Source organism: Hesperophylax consimilis, chromosome 3 (assembly GCF_061612785.1).
Source record: "Hesperophylax consimilis isolate HC1 chromosome 3, BYU_Hcon_1.0, whole genome shotgun sequence".
Classification (NCBI taxonomy): domain Eukaryota; kingdom Metazoa; phylum Arthropoda; class Insecta; order Trichoptera; family Limnephilidae; genus Hesperophylax; species Hesperophylax consimilis.
In genome coordinates this window covers 7,187,142-7,204,466 of record NC_142838.1, presented here as the reverse complement: position 1 = coordinate 7,204,466, position 17,325 = coordinate 7,187,142, and the positions used below count along the sequence as shown (strand labels likewise).

The following is a 17,325-nucleotide window of genomic DNA, read 5'->3' as shown; positions in this document are numbered from 1 at the left end:
TTTGGTCACTTCGAGCCGCATTATTTAAATAGACAATTACATTTGGTCATTTGAGCCGCATTATTTAAATGTAGTTTTGTTCCTATTCAATCGCATTCATTTGTGCAAGGATTCAGTTAGCAACACTCGTCCGCTATTTGAAATTACATGCCTAGGTATAGGTACTCTTTGATATTTTGGGTAATTAAATTATTTATCGATGTTGTTGTAGCAAATTTATTCAGTGCAAATCGCAAAGATATTACAGCGTAATATATATTCGTCTATGTGTATTAATGCCAACCTAAGTACGTACGTAAACATCGCTTTGAGGTATCGGCCAATATATTTAATTATTTGGAAAATAACTTCTCCACTATAATTCGTCAGTACAAATTGTCGCCCAGTACACTTGTGTTTCTTGCGCATTATTTTATAAATAATTAAACTTTTAGTTTGCAAATAATTCTAAAAATGGAAGACAAACTAAAAAGACAATTAGTTTTACTAAAAGGTAAAAGAGATATTATTCTAAAAAGGGTTCAAAATTTAGTTTTGCTTGCAAATAATTTGCCAATTAATTTCGAAGCCTCACGTTCAGGTGAGGCGTTTATGTCAGAATCTGAAAGTATTTTAGAAATTAAAAATAAATTTGAATTAATTATTGATCAAATTAACGAGAATACTCTTACGTCAGACCCGAATTCTGAACCAGATTATTCAAGCTGGGAACAGTTTGAAGAATTATACACACGTATTATTCGCGCACGAAATAATTTAAAACCAAATTTAGCTACAAAACCGCAAACATCTACATCTGCGTGTGCTGCTACGACTAATAATAATAATTTTATTAAGTTACCCGCTATAGAATTACCTACGTTTGATGGACGGATGGAAAATTGGCACATATTTTATGAAACATTCAAAACAAATGTTCATTTAAATTCACAACTATCTGATTCGCAACGCGTACAATATTTAATTGGAAAATTAACTGGAACCGCGAAAAATGTTACGTCAGGTTTAGTGCCAACTGGAGACACATATAAAATAATCTGGGATACGCTAGTCAATAAATATCAAGATAAGCGATCTCTTGCCACTTATTATCTGAATAACATATTTCATTCAAAAACCGTAGCTCACAACGCAAACAATCTGACAGTTTTTATAGAAAAATATTCAGCATCTATCGCCGCACTAAAACAATTGGGAATAGAAGACCTTTCGGATTTTATATTACTACAATGCGCTTTGCAGAAGTTAGAGTCGCAAACTGCACAAGCATTTGAGCTCTCAGTTCGAGAAATTGAGATTCCCACCTGCAAGCAATTGGTGTCGTTTGTGCAAGATCAGGTCAAAATTCTGCAACGAACTTCAACAACTCGTGGACCTAACACCGCCAACACACATTCAACCAGTTCCGGTGGAACTGGTCGCACAGCTCAACTCCGCACACATCATACTTACACGAGTACGCAATCAAAATGCCTTTATTGTCAAAATGAGAACCACACGCAACTGTACACTTGTACACAATTTTTAAAATTATCACCAAAGGAAAGGTTTTCCTTCGCAAAGGAAAAATCTTTGTGTTTTAATTGCTTGAGCCCGCAACATACATCTACAAAATGTAAATCAAAAGGCACTTGTCATAAGTGTCATGGCAAGCACCATACTTTTCTTCATTTTGATAAACCCAGTCAAGCAAACGCCTCCACATCCAATGGAGAAACTCAACCTAACGATGCAGAACCGCCGATATGTACTATGTCAGCAACCACGCGACAAGGGGCAACCACTGAAGTTCTTGCTACCGCCAAAGTTAACACTGTTGATCGAAACGGTGAAGAGAATACCGTCCGCTGTCTTCTAGACCCAGGCTCACAAAAGCATTATATAACTTCACAATGTTGTGAAAAATTAGGCCTGACAGTCAGTTCAGGAACGCGCTTCGCAGTCCAGGGTTTAGGTGGCAAAACGCAATCAATAAGAGGAAGTGTCACATTGACAATTCAATCTAGGATTGATCCCTACTTCAAATACTCCATAACCGCTCTAGTTTTAGAAAAAATTACCGCTCATTTACCTACTTGCAAGGTGGACTTGACGTCATATAAATTTATAAATGTTCCGCTGGCAGACGACACCTGGGCAATGCCAGGCCCAATCGATTTGCTAATTGGCGTCAGTCTGTTCTCTCAACTGTTGCTACCAAATAAGATAATCACCCCCGGCTTTCCAGTCGCGATTCAAACCACATTAGGTTATGTTTTTATGGGTGACGCCCCAGTAAATTCTCAACCAAACACCGCATTAACTTTCTGCGCTACGCACGAAATTGAGAACTTAATGCAAAAATTCTGGGAAATCGAAGATATTGGTTCGGAACCAGTTCACAGCCTCGAAGAAAAAGAAGCTGAAGACATTTTTAAAGGCACCACAACTCGCCTCGAGGACGGTTCTTATGAAGTGGCTTTGCCATTCAAAAGCAACCCTTGTGACTTAGGTGATTCATTGCAAGCTGCGCAAATTCGGTTTTATGCACTAGAAAGAAAATTTAATCATCTGCCAGAACTAAAACCGCTTTATGATGAAGTGATAAGAGAACATATTCATAAAGGTTATCTGTCCCAGGTGGAAGCCTTACCGTCAGAAAACGCATACTACATCCCGCATCACGCAGTAAGGCGTGAAGATAAAATGACAACAAAGGTGAGAGTGGTTCTGGACGCAAGCGCAAAGACAAAAACTGGTTTATCTTTGAACGATATTTTACACACGGGACCAAGCTTACAGAATGATTTATTTTGCATTCTTCTGAATTTACGCCTTTTTCCTATCGCAATATCCGCAGACGTTCGTCAAATGTATTTATGTATAAATGTTCGCAAAGAAGATCGTCGTTATCAACGAATTTTATATAGATTCGATCCGCAAAAGCCGCTTCAGGCTTACCAATACAATCGCGTAACATTCGGTCTTAAATGTAGTCCGTTCTTAGCCCTTCGAGCAATCAAACAATTAATGTTAGATGAAGGCGCTCGCTTCCCTCTTGCAAAGGATATTATTAATAGAGATGTTTATGTAGACGACATCGCTAGCTCTGCTTTAAATGAGCAAGAAGCTATCCGCGCGGCTGAAGAGTTGATTGAGCTCTTCCAGTCAGGAGGTTTTCAACTCGCTAAGTGGGCATCCAATTCCAGCACAGTTTTAGAAAACGTTCCATTGGAACTTCGCCTGTCGCAAAGTGTAACTTTCGATAATGATGCATCGCTAAAAATCCTTGGGCTACGATGGCATCCTTCGGATGACATTTTCGCATTTGAAGTTACTCCAGACAATCGAACTTGTACGAAACGCAATATTTTATCATCTGTCGCTAGACTCTTTGACGTGATGGGTCTGGTAGCACCTATAATTATACAAGCCAAGCTTCTAATAAAGGAGCTGTGGAATTTGAAAATCGATTGGGACGAAATCCCACCTGCAAGGATATCACATCAGTGGCAGCAGTTCAACGCGGAATTGCCGTCAATATCTTCGATTCGTATTCCACGTCATATAGGAGTCACGGAAGGATGCACGTTAATACTTGTTGGATTTGCGGATGCAAGCGAAAAGGCATATGGAGGAGTGGTATACGCTCATGTGACCACTCCTGATAACCGAATTAAGGTTCAATTAGTTTGCGCAAAATCAAAGGTAGCACCGCTAAAAATCGTCTCCTTAGCACGCCTAGAATTATGCGCTGCATTATTGTTATCGCACCTGTTAAAAAAGGTAATTGATAATTACTCCGCTAGGTTTACTATTCATTCAACATTTGCCTTTTCTGATTCGACTGTAACTTTAAGTTGGATTCATTCATCACCTCACCGCTGGCAAACCTTTGTTGCCAATCGTGTAGCAAAAATACACGAAAATTTAAACAGTAGTCATTTTTATCATGTCGCAGGTGCTGATAACCCTAGCGACTGCCTGTCAAGAGGTATGCTACCATCGCAATTGATAGCAAATGACATTTGGTGGAATGGTCCAAAATGGCTTTGCCAGCCGCATTTTGAGTGGCCTATTTCACCATTTAAGCACGCAAATTCAGAACAGTTACCGGAATTGAAACCCAATCAGTATGAACAGCCAACTACTTTTGGCTTGTGCTCTCGTGTAGCTGATCCACCCGAAATGAAACCTAAAACCGATAATCGCCTCAAGACAATCGTGTCACCTTTATTATGCACATTGGCTTCTCGCATTCATTCGTGGTCGAAATTGATTCGAATTATCATTTACGTGTTTCGCTTCATTAGGAAATTGCCGCGTAAATTTGAGTTAAGCCATATTGACATTGCAGAAATCGCTATTATAAAGGCAGTTCAGCAAGTACATTTTTCCGATGATATGAAGTCAGTGAACGACGGCAAGAAAGTACGGCAAGTTCTTGCTAAATTAAATCCATTTATTCAGGACGGTCTCCTAAGAGTAGGAGGCAGATTGAGAAACGCCGAACTCGAATTTGATAGTCGTCATCCTATTTTATTACCCGCTCATGATCATATAGTTGATTTAATAGTAGATTATTACCACACTAAGAACTTGCATACGGGACCCACCTTACTTATGTCTCTGTTGAGGCAAAGGTTTTGGATACTTTCTTCGCGCAATTTGATTCGGAAACGCGTGCATCAGTGCAATACATGCTTTAAAGTCAATCCCAAACCGCAATTCCCAATAATGGGAGATTTACCCGCTTGCCGCGTCCGCGAAGCTAAGGCCTTTCTTCACACGGGGGTCGACTACGCTGGGCCGCTTCAAATAATCCCGCATAGACGTCGGGGTGTTAGAAGCCAAAAGGCATACATTTGCTTATTTATCTGTCTGGTGACCCGCGCGGTTCACATTGAACTCGCTTCAGACCTCTCAACCGAAGTCTTTCTCAACGCGTTCAAACGTTTTCTATCCCGTCGGGGGCCTGTAAAGGTAATGTATTCTGATAATGGGACAAATTTCGTAGGAGCTAAATCGCATTTGAAGGCTTTATTCGAACTTTTAGAGTCACCGGACTACAAGAAAGAATTCTCAGAAAATTTGTTGGAAAACCGTATCGAGTGGAAGATGAATCCTCCACAAGCACCCCACTTCGGTGGGATCTGGGAGAGTAACATTAAGTGCATTAAATGTTACTTAAATAAAGTTGTGGGTACATCTCTTCTCACGTACGAAGAGATGCAAACGGTTCTTCATCAGATTGAAGCTATTCTAAATTCACGCCCATTATCAGTGCTCAGCGTTACCGATGTTTCGGCTCCATTGCCTTTAACACCCGCGCATTTTTTAACGCTCACTCCATTACAATCTTTACCCGCTGCTGATTTGTCAGATGCGCCAGTAAATTTGCTGCAACGAAAACATCTTGTCGATCGTCTCGTCCAGACTTTCTGGAATCGATGGCGAATGGAGTATCTGAACACGCTGCAATCGCGTCAGAAATGGAATACAAATTCGAATCCAATAACGAAAGGCACCGTGGTAATAATTAAGAGTGACAATATCGCACCACTACAATGGCCTATTGGCGTAGTGGTAAACGTCCACCCCGGCGTTGATGGGGTGATCCGCGTTGCGGACGTTAAGACTAACTCCGGAACATATCGCAGGGCAGTCGTTAAACTCTGTCCCCTGCCTACACAATAACTTTAACGTTATCTTAGATTTAGTTAATTTAGAATTTAGTTCTACCGCGGGTTCAGTATTGTTTATTGAATCCTTTCATAACGTGTTTTTGTTTTTCATTTTTTTGAAGTGAAACTTCTTTAGCCGCGTAATGAATTTTCGGGAACGTAGTAAAACCGAGTCAAGATCGAAACGAAAAAGCGGGTACCCCCACCACCGCTCACCGTTCAGAAAAATGGTGTACAAAATTCGTTGTAATTATTAAACAAGTTAAATAACGTATTTTCGCACAATTTCGCAAGTCCAGTATGGTCTAGTGGCTAGGATACCTGGCTCTCACCCAGGAGGCTCGGGTTCGATTCCCGGTACCGGAAATTATTTTTGGTCAATTTTCTGAGATACTGTTTTATTTAATTTGTGTTTTGATTATTTCAGGTGATATTTTTAAGAATTCATTTTATTAAATACAAGCAGTGACTTGAAAAAAATCATAAAATTGTTAATTTTTCAATATGGACTTTTGGCAGCCGGGATGTATTTATAATTTCACAATTATTTTAGGAATGCGGAAGCACATCATGCAAGATTCCCATTCTTGCGACCCGGGTTCGATTCCCGGGCAGTGCACTCCTTTTTTATGGAGAATCATTATTGAAGTGAAACTTCTTTACGCGCGTCATGCAATTTCGAGGAGTAAAACCAACTCATGACCGAAACGAAAATGCGGGACCGATTAAAGTTCATTTGATGTAGTAAAAGTTTTGAAGTAAAATATAAATGCTTCTTAGCTCATCTCGACAACTGGCGTTGGTGGTGTAATGGTCAGCATAGTTGCTTTCGAAGCAGTTGATCCGAGTTCGATTCTCGGCCATGGAATATTATTTTTTTGTTTTTAAGGAATTTTTTTTTTTTAATGGTTGACCATAATATCAATCCACTAAGTAATATTTTAGGCCTGTAGCATAATTGAAAAGTTAAAGAATGATATAAAATTTTTTATGATGTTAACGATAAAAAAATGAAAAAAAACATAAAATTAAAATAAAAAATGGGCCAACGGCACGCGGTGTTCCCAAGCGGTCACCCATCCAAGTACTGACCGCGCCCAATGTTGCTTAACTTCGGTGATCGGACGAGAACCGGTGTGTTCAAAATGGTATGGTCGTTGGCAAAAGTTAAACAATATTAATTTCTATTCTACCTGCCAATAAATATATGAAAATTAGTATAAAAAAGCCCTAATAATATTGAAAAAATTAGCAAGGTGTGTGCGAGGTTGATAAAAATAATCATTACATACGCGCTTGAAAAAGATCGTAATTACATTAATAAGTTTGTAGGAATTTTTTTTTTCAATGGTTGACCATAATATCAATCCACTAAGTAATATTTTAGGCCTGTAGCATACTTGAAAAGTTAAAGAATTTTATGATATTATTAATTATAGTAATGATAAAAAAATAAAAAAAACATGAAATTAAAATAAAAAATAGGCCAACGGCACGCGGTGTTCCCAAGCGGTCACCCATCCAAGTACTGACCGCGCCCAATGTTGCTTAACTTCGGTGATCGGACGAGAACCGGTGTGTTCAACATGGTATGGTCGTTGGCAAACGCTAAACAATATTAATTTCTACTCTACCTGCCAATAAATATATGAAAATTAGTATAAAAAAGCCCTAATAATACTGAAAACATTAGCAAGGTGTAAATATTATATACCTAGTTTAACTCACTCTCCTAACTCATCTTCGCTGTCTACAGGCAGAGCGCACGACTGTGGTCGTGAAGAACCGAGGTTCGATCCCCGCTTTAACTAATTTTTTTTTTCTTTTTTTATAACTTTTAATTTTTTTTATCACATGCTACTTATAAATATGTCAATAGACAGAAAAAAAGAGAGAATGAAATGAAAAGAGAGAGAGAGAAGAATACTAGAAGTTTCACTTCTGTCTTGCGTAGGCTTGACACACCCATTTTTTTTTTTTTTTCTTTGTTGTATTAGTTACTTTGACCATTGGTCAAGGCGGGGGGCATGCTCGGGCCAGTTATTGTTGCATAGTATTTGGTTCGAGTTGTTTCCCACCCGCGTTCCGCGCCTTGCACCTACATGCGTCAGTTGTTAAAGTATCGCGCCGCCCGCAAGTACAACCGCTTTCCGCATAACCTATCTTGAGTTATTAAAACCACCGCGCCGCGCTAAAAACGGCAAATGTTTTACCGCAAATATCGCCGTGAAATAGTGCATAAAAATAGCAATCTATAACGCATTGAACCATTTCGCAAAATCCAATATCACTATTCCCTTTCCTTGACCTCCTCCAATACTAACAATTACCCCCACCGGTGATTAAAGCAGAGCAAAGTGGAAGGTGCCGACAGTTTGGAGATATTGGTAAGTCGATCAAACAATATCACAAAATACCGCAATTACAGTCCATTCACGCCGCAACAACAAACATAAAAAAGAAATTATAAAAAATGTATCAATTGAGTAAGGATAACTATACATAAAGTCAATGTATCTACACAGTGAGATATAAAAAGGAAATGTAAAAAAGTTACAACTTATGTAGGTTAAGTGCACAGAAACACGACTTAGTTATGTATACAGAAACACGACTAACGATTACAGTTAGTTAAGTATACAGAAACACAACTAACGATTACAATGAGTTAAGTATACTGAAACACAATAGATTACAGTTAGTTAAGTAATAAGTATACAGAAACACGACTAACGATTTAAATTTTTTTTTAAGTTTTGTAAATATTATTTTTATGCAAGATCATAAAAAATATACGTGCTAAAAATATATTGTCATTGGTGAATAAGTTATAATTAATAATATTTTATATGGCACGAATGCGGACGGTAGAAGAAGTAGGGGACGCCTGAAGAAGATATACCACGATTAAGTGGACAAAATACTTGTGTCGAGCCTTGTCAAAAGTCAGAATAACATTAGAGTACACATGAGACAATGTATGAATGTTAGTGTGCCAAGATCGAGTTAGTTGGTGGTCGATCCTCTCTGCCTACCCCTGCAGAAAAAGCGGGACGGTTAATCAGTTATTTAATATGAGTTATAAAAACTATGAAAACGAAACATGAATTTTAATTTTGTTTCGTATTCACTTCCGGAAATACGCATTACGCCATTCTGTAAACCTTTTGAAGACACGAAATTCACCGACGAAAAAATAATGTTTAATAAAACCAAATTTATCATAGTGTGGTTACATGAAAATAACACTGTTGAGGGATGCTTTGTAATGTAAGAATGAACTTTTAGTCTCTTTTCGGTACGTAAATATATTTCTTTAAAATAACATCCCCTACGTGTGGGGGACATAAATAACTCGGTTCTGTTCGCAGAATCCGGCTGTTACTCAAACCTAGATTACCTCCTAAGCTAAAAAAAACCCACGGTTTATTAAAATTTACGCTGCTATTTTTTCGGTTTACGCATCATACAAACGACCAATATATATTATATTTTACGGCGCAACGATAAAAAGTACCACAAATAAAATTATGACAGAACACTATTGTCCAATGAATAATAATATATATGTGGCAATTTTGAGAGCGTTTATTGATGTTTTAAAAACTATAAACACAAAATTCTACTTACAATACGAAAAATCGTAAAGGCGGCTTATTTCACATGATGATGTTTTGTAGAGGGTTGTGAAAAATTGAAAAAAATAACCTGGGCTTTGGAGTGCCAACAAATAGCTAAACATTTATTTCAACAATACTCCTAAACACATCATGTAAACCTACAAATAGCTGTAATTTTCTGTTTTTTTTCTTGTGTTTGTATGACTTGTTGCATAGCTTTTATCAAATGTAATTTTATTCTTATTTTTTATGTTTTAAAGTATTTGTCAAATTAAAATTATACTACCAACCATGTAAAAGCCCTCTGGGCGTTAAATAAATAAAAATAAAATAAATATCTATAACGGTGAGTAAAACGGCGAGACTTCTCTACTGTACTGTTCTCTAATGTACAAGGGGATCTAGCACAGTGAAATCGATAACTTTACAATACCATAAATACCGATGACTTTATACCAATTTTTCGAGCACTGTCTCGCAATTGATAATCCAGACCGATATTGTAAACGAATTAAATTATAAACCGACATACTCCGGCAACACTGGAGGTATTTATCTATGAATTGACATTCCGAAACGTCAAACGTCAATGAAGTAAAAATATTTATAATTTGGCAAGGTTGAATTGAAATAATAACTACCTAAATATTGCATATAGCATTGGCGGTTTGCATTCACGATTTGACAAAAGAAGGAGTTCATTAGTTAATCAGTTCTTTATTCACAATTTCTTTACGTAAACAAATGTCATTTCTGTAAGTCCGAACCAATGGAGCGTCGTCTGCCCGTATGGATTCAACTCACAGCGTATACGAATTCTTTCAGCTCTGAGAGCTTCTTTAGTTCAACTTCGTTCGTTAATAAGCCAGTAATTTTGCGTAACAAACGACATTATTAAAAAAGATATATAATTTTTTTTTTTTTATTTATTAGTAAAAAAAGATACACGAATTACATTACACAATATTGAATATAGTACAGTTATTAATTACATAATATAAGTATTTGATGTTCCCCCATAAATAAGCAGGGCTTGTGTGTATGGGGGTGTTGTTATATTGGTTTATATTTGGTACGATTCAGTTCAACTGTTCGGAATACTTTTTAAGGTGGCTTTTGAATTCGTTTATATTTGCATTCATGTTTCTAATTTTTTCTGGTAATGAGTTAAAAAATTTAACTCCGAGATATTCATGGTTGAACTGTCCTATTGTTTTTTTACATTTAGGAGTAGGAAGTATTGACGTTTGTCTAAGATTTCTGTTATTTTTAAAGGGTACAATTTTATTTTGAATATTGTTTTTATAAATTTGTAATGTTGCATGGTAGAAGTATAATGCATTTAATTTTCTGTCCTTAAATTGTTTGAATAAAAGTTCGGACGAATATGAATAGGGTTTTTTTAATATGGTTTTTATTATTAGTTTTTGTGATATGTAAATTGTTTGTGTTTGATTTTTATATGTACCGCCCCAGCCTATAATGCCGTATTATATAATTGATTGACAGAAAGCGAAGTATGTGGTTCTAAGTAATTTTTCGTTTAAAATATCTCTTAAACATCTAAATATATATGATAGTTTTCTTATTCTGTTGTTCAGAATATTTATATGTGGGGACCATTTTAAACGCTGGTCTATTGTTATGCCTAGGTACTTAATATCGGTCTTGCTTTCTATGTTTGTACATAATATATTGCATTTGTGGTTTTCTGTATTTTTCACAGAGTGGATAATTATGTTTATTTCTTTAGGTGTTTCTTGTTTTTTAATGAAAAATGGTAAATAATAGGTTTTTTTAGAATTTACTGAATTTAATTTACCGAAGCTTATCAGATACTATTGAGGCCGCGCTAAAATTTGTTTACCGCGGACTAATCCTCGTAAATATTGCTAACTAACCATAGATGACGGATTTAAAGGGATTTGTCGAGATCGTGAAAACTTCTGTAGAACAAACATTATTATTTACAGTTTACTCATCAGTTTATTCATCGTGCAGCACAACAAAGCTTACTCTGATTGGTGTACAGTTCCGAGAATTCCACTTTAAGAAGGGGTATGCAGAGGAGAGGAATTTTCTAATCTACCAACTTAACTAATGCTTTTAGTGCCCAGCGGAGCTTTATACACATTTTGTACACTGTGCAGCTGTCTGATAACAATTCCTTCGTACTCACTCAGATTTAAAGTGGAAAAATAATTATCTAACATTTCCTTTCGTGTAGGTTGTGTGAATGCTTAGTAAATACAAATATTTAAAAATACGCAAAACACATTTAAATCAAAAATTTAATTTTATTTCCACCGTGAGCCATGGAGCTTTGAAATTTTCACTGGATAGTAAAAAAATAGATAAGACGACGTTTACACTATTTTTGGTTTTGTGTGGAACCATAGACATATGAATATTAGTAGACCTGCCCTAAGTGATTAAAAGCGTATTATCCCCACTCCCCATACCGGTTCCATTGGAGCCGGCTGTGCTCGCGTATGGCCTCAAGTGAAATTTGAAAACGTGACGTCATCATTCTTGTGCGAACTATGGTCGAGGCATCATCGGTTCATTTTACGAAATAACACGGCAAAATGTTGACTTGTACTATGAAAACTTGTAAAAATAGACGTGAAAAAGAGAATAAACCCAATTGTCGTATTACATTCCATATATAAGCATTATTTTACTTTATTTTAAGCATATTCACATCGTATAATATGAATCAGTTATTACTATCACATCGAGAAACGTCTGGACGCGAAACACAAAGCTGGTTGGTTGCTGGGAAGTAAATTATGAACATTTATAAAAGTGTCTTAACTAAATACTTAAACGAAATATTTGACTCTGAAAATGGAACCGAATTTTTTTGCCGAATTTGGACTTCGCAAATTTGTTCATAACGTGGCGAGTAATTTGCGCTCCATGTAAAAATGTCTATTCATTCAAAGCAGATTTTACTTTTAAGAAGTAAATGGTGATATTATAATGCGAGATGCCTATTTACTGTCAGATTGATTTATTGACGAATCACAGTCAGCTTCACTCCCTTCGTTCTTCAACAGTTGATTTTACCCCTCGCCATTATCTTCTCGTCTATTAATTCCTAAGTCTGTGTGTGGAACACAGTTTTTAAATTTTATTAATTATTTACATATTCGATAATTTTCAATTTTTAAAATCATATTTAAAAATGCTGTTATCAAGTGATTGCCTGTTTTTAAGAATTTGCGAGTAGGTACATTGTTTCACGGCCAAAACTAATATGGTGATTTATTTTTGGGGTATTATGCCTCCTTCTTTAGCTAACGTTTCGGCCAGCATTAGAGTGCCTATCATGAGGGCAGGTGTGTAATCGAAGATTGTGGTGAAGTGTGTGCTTATATATGTAGAAGCGAAACCGTGTTGGCAGCTCCACTCTTCAGTATAATTAAATTGGTTTTCTGCGCTTAGTTTTGGTGTAGCCGTCTATTACCGGATACCAAGAAATATTGAGCCTAACCCCGTCTAATTTATTAATATTATTTGGATTCTTCTCAAGACTTCGGGAACAAACCAAATAATAGCCGGTTTCAATTAAATGATCGGAAATTGCCGATTTGTCAGGGTGGCCGAGTTTACATGCTCGAAAGTGTTCTGGTATCCTTTTGGAGATCGTCGATTCTGGCCTACATAAACCTTGTCACATCCAGAACAGCTGAATTTATAAACTCCATCTGTTTCAAGAGGAAACTTGGTTTTTGCAGGCCTCTGTAAGTCTCGTGTTTTTGGTAGTGGTTCCGAAGACAGTCTTGATGATAGACACTGTAAAGCTGTTCAAAACGTTGGAAAAGAAGGATGTAGAGTAACACGGCACGAAACCCCCGATAATATATCACTATAGGCAGATTGTTTTTTCAATATTTTACAATAACTTGTAACGTAAGATTTCTAGTGTGAATGAATGTAAGAATATTGATGATGATAATCTTAAATAAAAGATTCATATTTACGGAATATAATTTATTGTAAAACAAAACATAGCAAGAGACTCAATGAATAATTTAAATATAAATAATCTCAGGGTGGGACTAACCTCGAAGATGCGTTCGAAGGTCGGTATTATTACTTAAAAATAATTAACATGGTGATTGAAAGTTATGCTAAATTGTAGGTAGTAAAATGAATTATAATTTTAAATATCATTACTATAAATATTAAGGGCGCCAGTTCCATATAACGATAGAACAAAATTTATAAAATTATAGTAAACCAATATTGCAAACAGTAAGAGAACTAAAGATTGAATATTTGAATTGAATATTGAAATGCATAATGATAAACTAAAAACTTCCCGATTTCGTGTTGACCGCCATCCGCGAAGAGTCCTTTCTTCCCCGTACGTGTGATCGCTGGATCCGCCACCCGAATACTCTAGACGAAGCTCCTTTTGTTCTGTCAGCCAAACACCGAACCTTGTCTCGTGGTGTCGCCAGTTGTCGGACATCCACACCAAATAATATAAATCAACGGGTACTTAATTTATCCCGTTACAAACTTGTTGGAAAAAAGTTCCACGAAGGATGTGAGTAATAATTACACGAAAAATAAATAGTTCAAAAAATCTTAATAGTTCGACTGCATTAAAATAAAATGTCAAATAGTTCGTGTACAATTAATTGTTAATTACGTTCATTGTTCAGGAAACTGACGGTTCCAAAAAACTAATGTACATATTTATTGTCCTAGGAGAGCGACCGGAAGCAATGCAGACCGGATGTGCTCGCCGAGCCGCCAGCATCCTGACTCTCCTCATCGTGGTTTTAATAACCCTACTTCATAAAACCCTCGCCACCACCGCCTACTCCCTGAGATGATGAGGCGGAGTCCGCGGTCATCAGACGAGAGGTCACCACAGATGTGATTAGAATTTTACCTTGTTGTTGTTACAATGATACATCTAACACGCCAAAAGATCTTGGAACTTAAAAAAAACTGATGAGGCATGCCATATCTGCCTAATCCTCGAGATGATGGGCTACTAGATATGCGAATAGTTTTCTACAATTTGATGGTCGTTGTGACATACTTAACTCTACTTAAGTCCTTGCTACTTCAAAACATTCAATAAGGTTATGCGGCAAATGCATATTATATTATTCGTTGAGATGAGAGGTCACAAGGCACATGTTTAGATTTTTACCTTGTACATGTACATAGATAGGTTTCTATTTAAGATCTTAACTAGCAGGAAAGAGCCCATAAGTTGATGAAGTAGGCGGTCATCATTGATTTGTTTTTTGCATAAGATGTAAAGCAGGGTTCATGACCGTAAGACGCGGGGTCATTGCTCACTAAATTTAACCTTATTCATAAGATGACAAAACAAGTCATAAGTGACAAGATCATTGTCTACTACGAGTAGGTATTCTATATGTTACCCGCGGTAAGCCCTCATAAGATGATAAGACAGCTTATTAGTGACAAGGTCATTATCAACTAAGAGTATAAACCTTTTTCATAAGATGACAAGGCAAATTATTAGTGACAAAGTCATTTTCTATTAGGGGTTCTCCATAATATCCTTACAGTAAACCTACTTCATAAGATGACGAGGTTATAATACGTGTTAAGGTCATCTACTCCGATTAGTTTCATGGCAACACCGACAGCTGAGGAATTTTCCATTTGTTCAGTGTTGCTATAGTTTGTTACATTCATTCTATTGACATTTTTAATGTTGTGTCGGTAAAAAATATATGTATAATGTATATTTACGTTAGTTTTAATGCGATTTTTAAACGTCTGTCGTAGAAAAGTATAAACGGCATTCATATTTTTGGCAATAAATGAATAATAAAGAACATGTGTTTTAATTTTATTGATCATGAAAAAACCCAAAAATTCATCTTGACAAGAAGTAAGACTAAGAAAGGTACATTAAAATGCTGGATGAAGGAAGAAGCGTCGGAAAAAAGGTTTGAAATATGATTGAAGAGAAGTTGGGGCATCCCATGAAGAGACGTTCTGGTAATAGCAAGATGAAGAATATTAGGATATACACGCAATGTTCTACCAACTGGCAGTGGAAAGATGTATTAGAACGAGAGAAGTAGGTATGAGATCCTTGAGGCATATGTGTGTTTAACAAAGCATAGGCAAATATTGTATTGTACAGACCACTTTAAAAAATACAGAAATAAACTAACGGCACTAATTAAAATGACCAAAGAAGAATTCTACAAACAAAAGATGTTAAATTCAGGTAACAGTGGTAAAAAAATTTGGAAAACAATAAATGAAATAATTGATAAAAAAAGAAAGACAAGTGACATTTTAAATCTGCACATTAACAATAATATGATGCAAGTTTCTGATAACCCAAAACTATGTGCGAATGCTTTCAATAATTTTTTTTCAAATGTCGGAAAAAATCTCGCAAACGAAATTACTAACAACATAGATAATACCACCACATCAGGAATTCCAGTAGCTTCATTAAATAAAACGGTAAAAACATTCGAAACGATAACCGAACAAGAAACTGTTGTTATAATACAAAACCTAAAAACTGAGTCCGCACCAGGTTTTGATGGGATAACCGTTGAAATTCTGAAAAATAATCTTAACTTTTTGAAAAAACCTATTACACATATCATAAATAATAGTCTTAAAAAAGGAATCTTTCCATCTATTTACAAAAAAACTATTATTTCACCGATTTTTAAATCAGGTGATACTAAAGAAATTAATAACTACCGACCTATATCAGTATTATCAAATATCTCAAAATTTTTTGAAAAGGTAGCAAAAAAGCAACTGCTAAAATTTATTGAAACTAATAATATATTGAGTGACCAACAATTTGGATTTCGCGAAAAAATAAGCACACAGGACGCAATCATAGATTTAACAACAAAAATACATCAAGCACTAGACAAAGGCAAAAAATCTCTTGCAATATTCATAGACCTAAAGAAAGCCTTCGACAGCATAAGTCACAAAAAATTACTCTACAAGCTTAACAAAATAGGAATTATAGATAATGCCAAAATGTGGATAGAAAGTTTCCTGAACTCTAGAAGTCAATATGTAAAAATAAATAACACTCTCAGTGAACCGAACACAAGTGACTTTGGAATACCACAAGGCACCATATTGGGCCCTCTTCTATTCATATTATATGTTAATAATATCTTTAAATTACCATTAACAGGAAAACTCATTTCATATGCAGATGATACTGCAATTATATTTCAAGCGAATTCATTGAATGAACTTGAAATAATTGCTAACAATGATATCAATACGTTAAAAGAATGGTTTGATAAAAACTTATTAACATTAAATATTGAAAAAACATATTATATAATTTTTAGTATAAACAAAATAAACCCTTTTATTACATTAAATATTAAAATACATTCAAAAAAATGCATATCAAAAAAATCTACTTGCCAAAATAATGACTGTTTATCCATAGGAAATAAAAATGAAATTAAATATTTAGGTGTAATAATAGATAGTCAACTTAAGTGGAAAACTCACATAAACAATATCATAAATAGATTAAGAAAACTCATTTACATATTTATTAGTCTAAGAAATATACTTAACTTAAAAATTCTTAAAAATATTTACTACGCTCTAGCCCATTCAATAATACAGTATGGTATCGTTGCGTGGGGGGGAGCTTACAAATCATCACTTTTACCGCTGGAAATCACTCAAAGGCTGTTAATAAAAATTTTAATAAAAAAACCATCAGACTACCCAACCTTACAACTTTTCCAAGATTTTCAAGTCCCATCACTAAAAAATACATATACGAAAAATACGCTACTTCAAATCCACAAAGATCTGTATAAGAAGTCACACCATGCCATGGTTCGTGTCGAGAGCAATAGGCAAAATACAATGGGTCGCTTATGGACTCCATTAATGCATACCAGTTTTGCACAACACTATTACACGTACACTGGAGTGGTATGGTTTAATAAATTAACGACTGAGATGAGATTAGAACCGGATTTTAATAAATTTAAAAATAAAATTAACTTCACTAC

The 17,325-nt window shown here is 35.6% G+C and overlaps 1 protein-coding gene and 2 non-coding genes across 3 annotated transcripts in view; 1 reads left to right on the top strand and 2 right to left on the bottom strand.

Annotated features, from left to right (window-relative positions):
* The window catches only part of LOC149424869 (zwei Ig domain protein zig-8-like), a 157,117-nt gene extending 142,033 nt beyond the window's left edge, over window positions 1–15,084 (top strand). The window contains exon 6 of the mRNA XM_089650837.1: window positions 14,009–15,084. Coding sequence (XP_089506963.1) covers window positions 14,009–14,136 — 128 coding nt within the window. The 3' untranslated portion in view covers window positions 14,137–15,084. The remainder of the gene's footprint in view (window positions 1–14,008) is intronic.
* On the bottom strand, window positions 6,707–6,825 carry LOC149424871 (5S ribosomal RNA). The gene has a single exon (XR_016305704.1). It is a non-coding gene; the product is annotated as a 5S ribosomal RNA (ribosomal RNA).
* On the bottom strand, window positions 7,148–7,266 carry LOC149424870 (5S ribosomal RNA). Its single transcript, XR_016305731.1, has one exon. It is a non-coding gene; the product is annotated as a 5S ribosomal RNA (ribosomal RNA).
* Window positions 15,085–17,325: the final 2,241 nt, after the last annotated feature.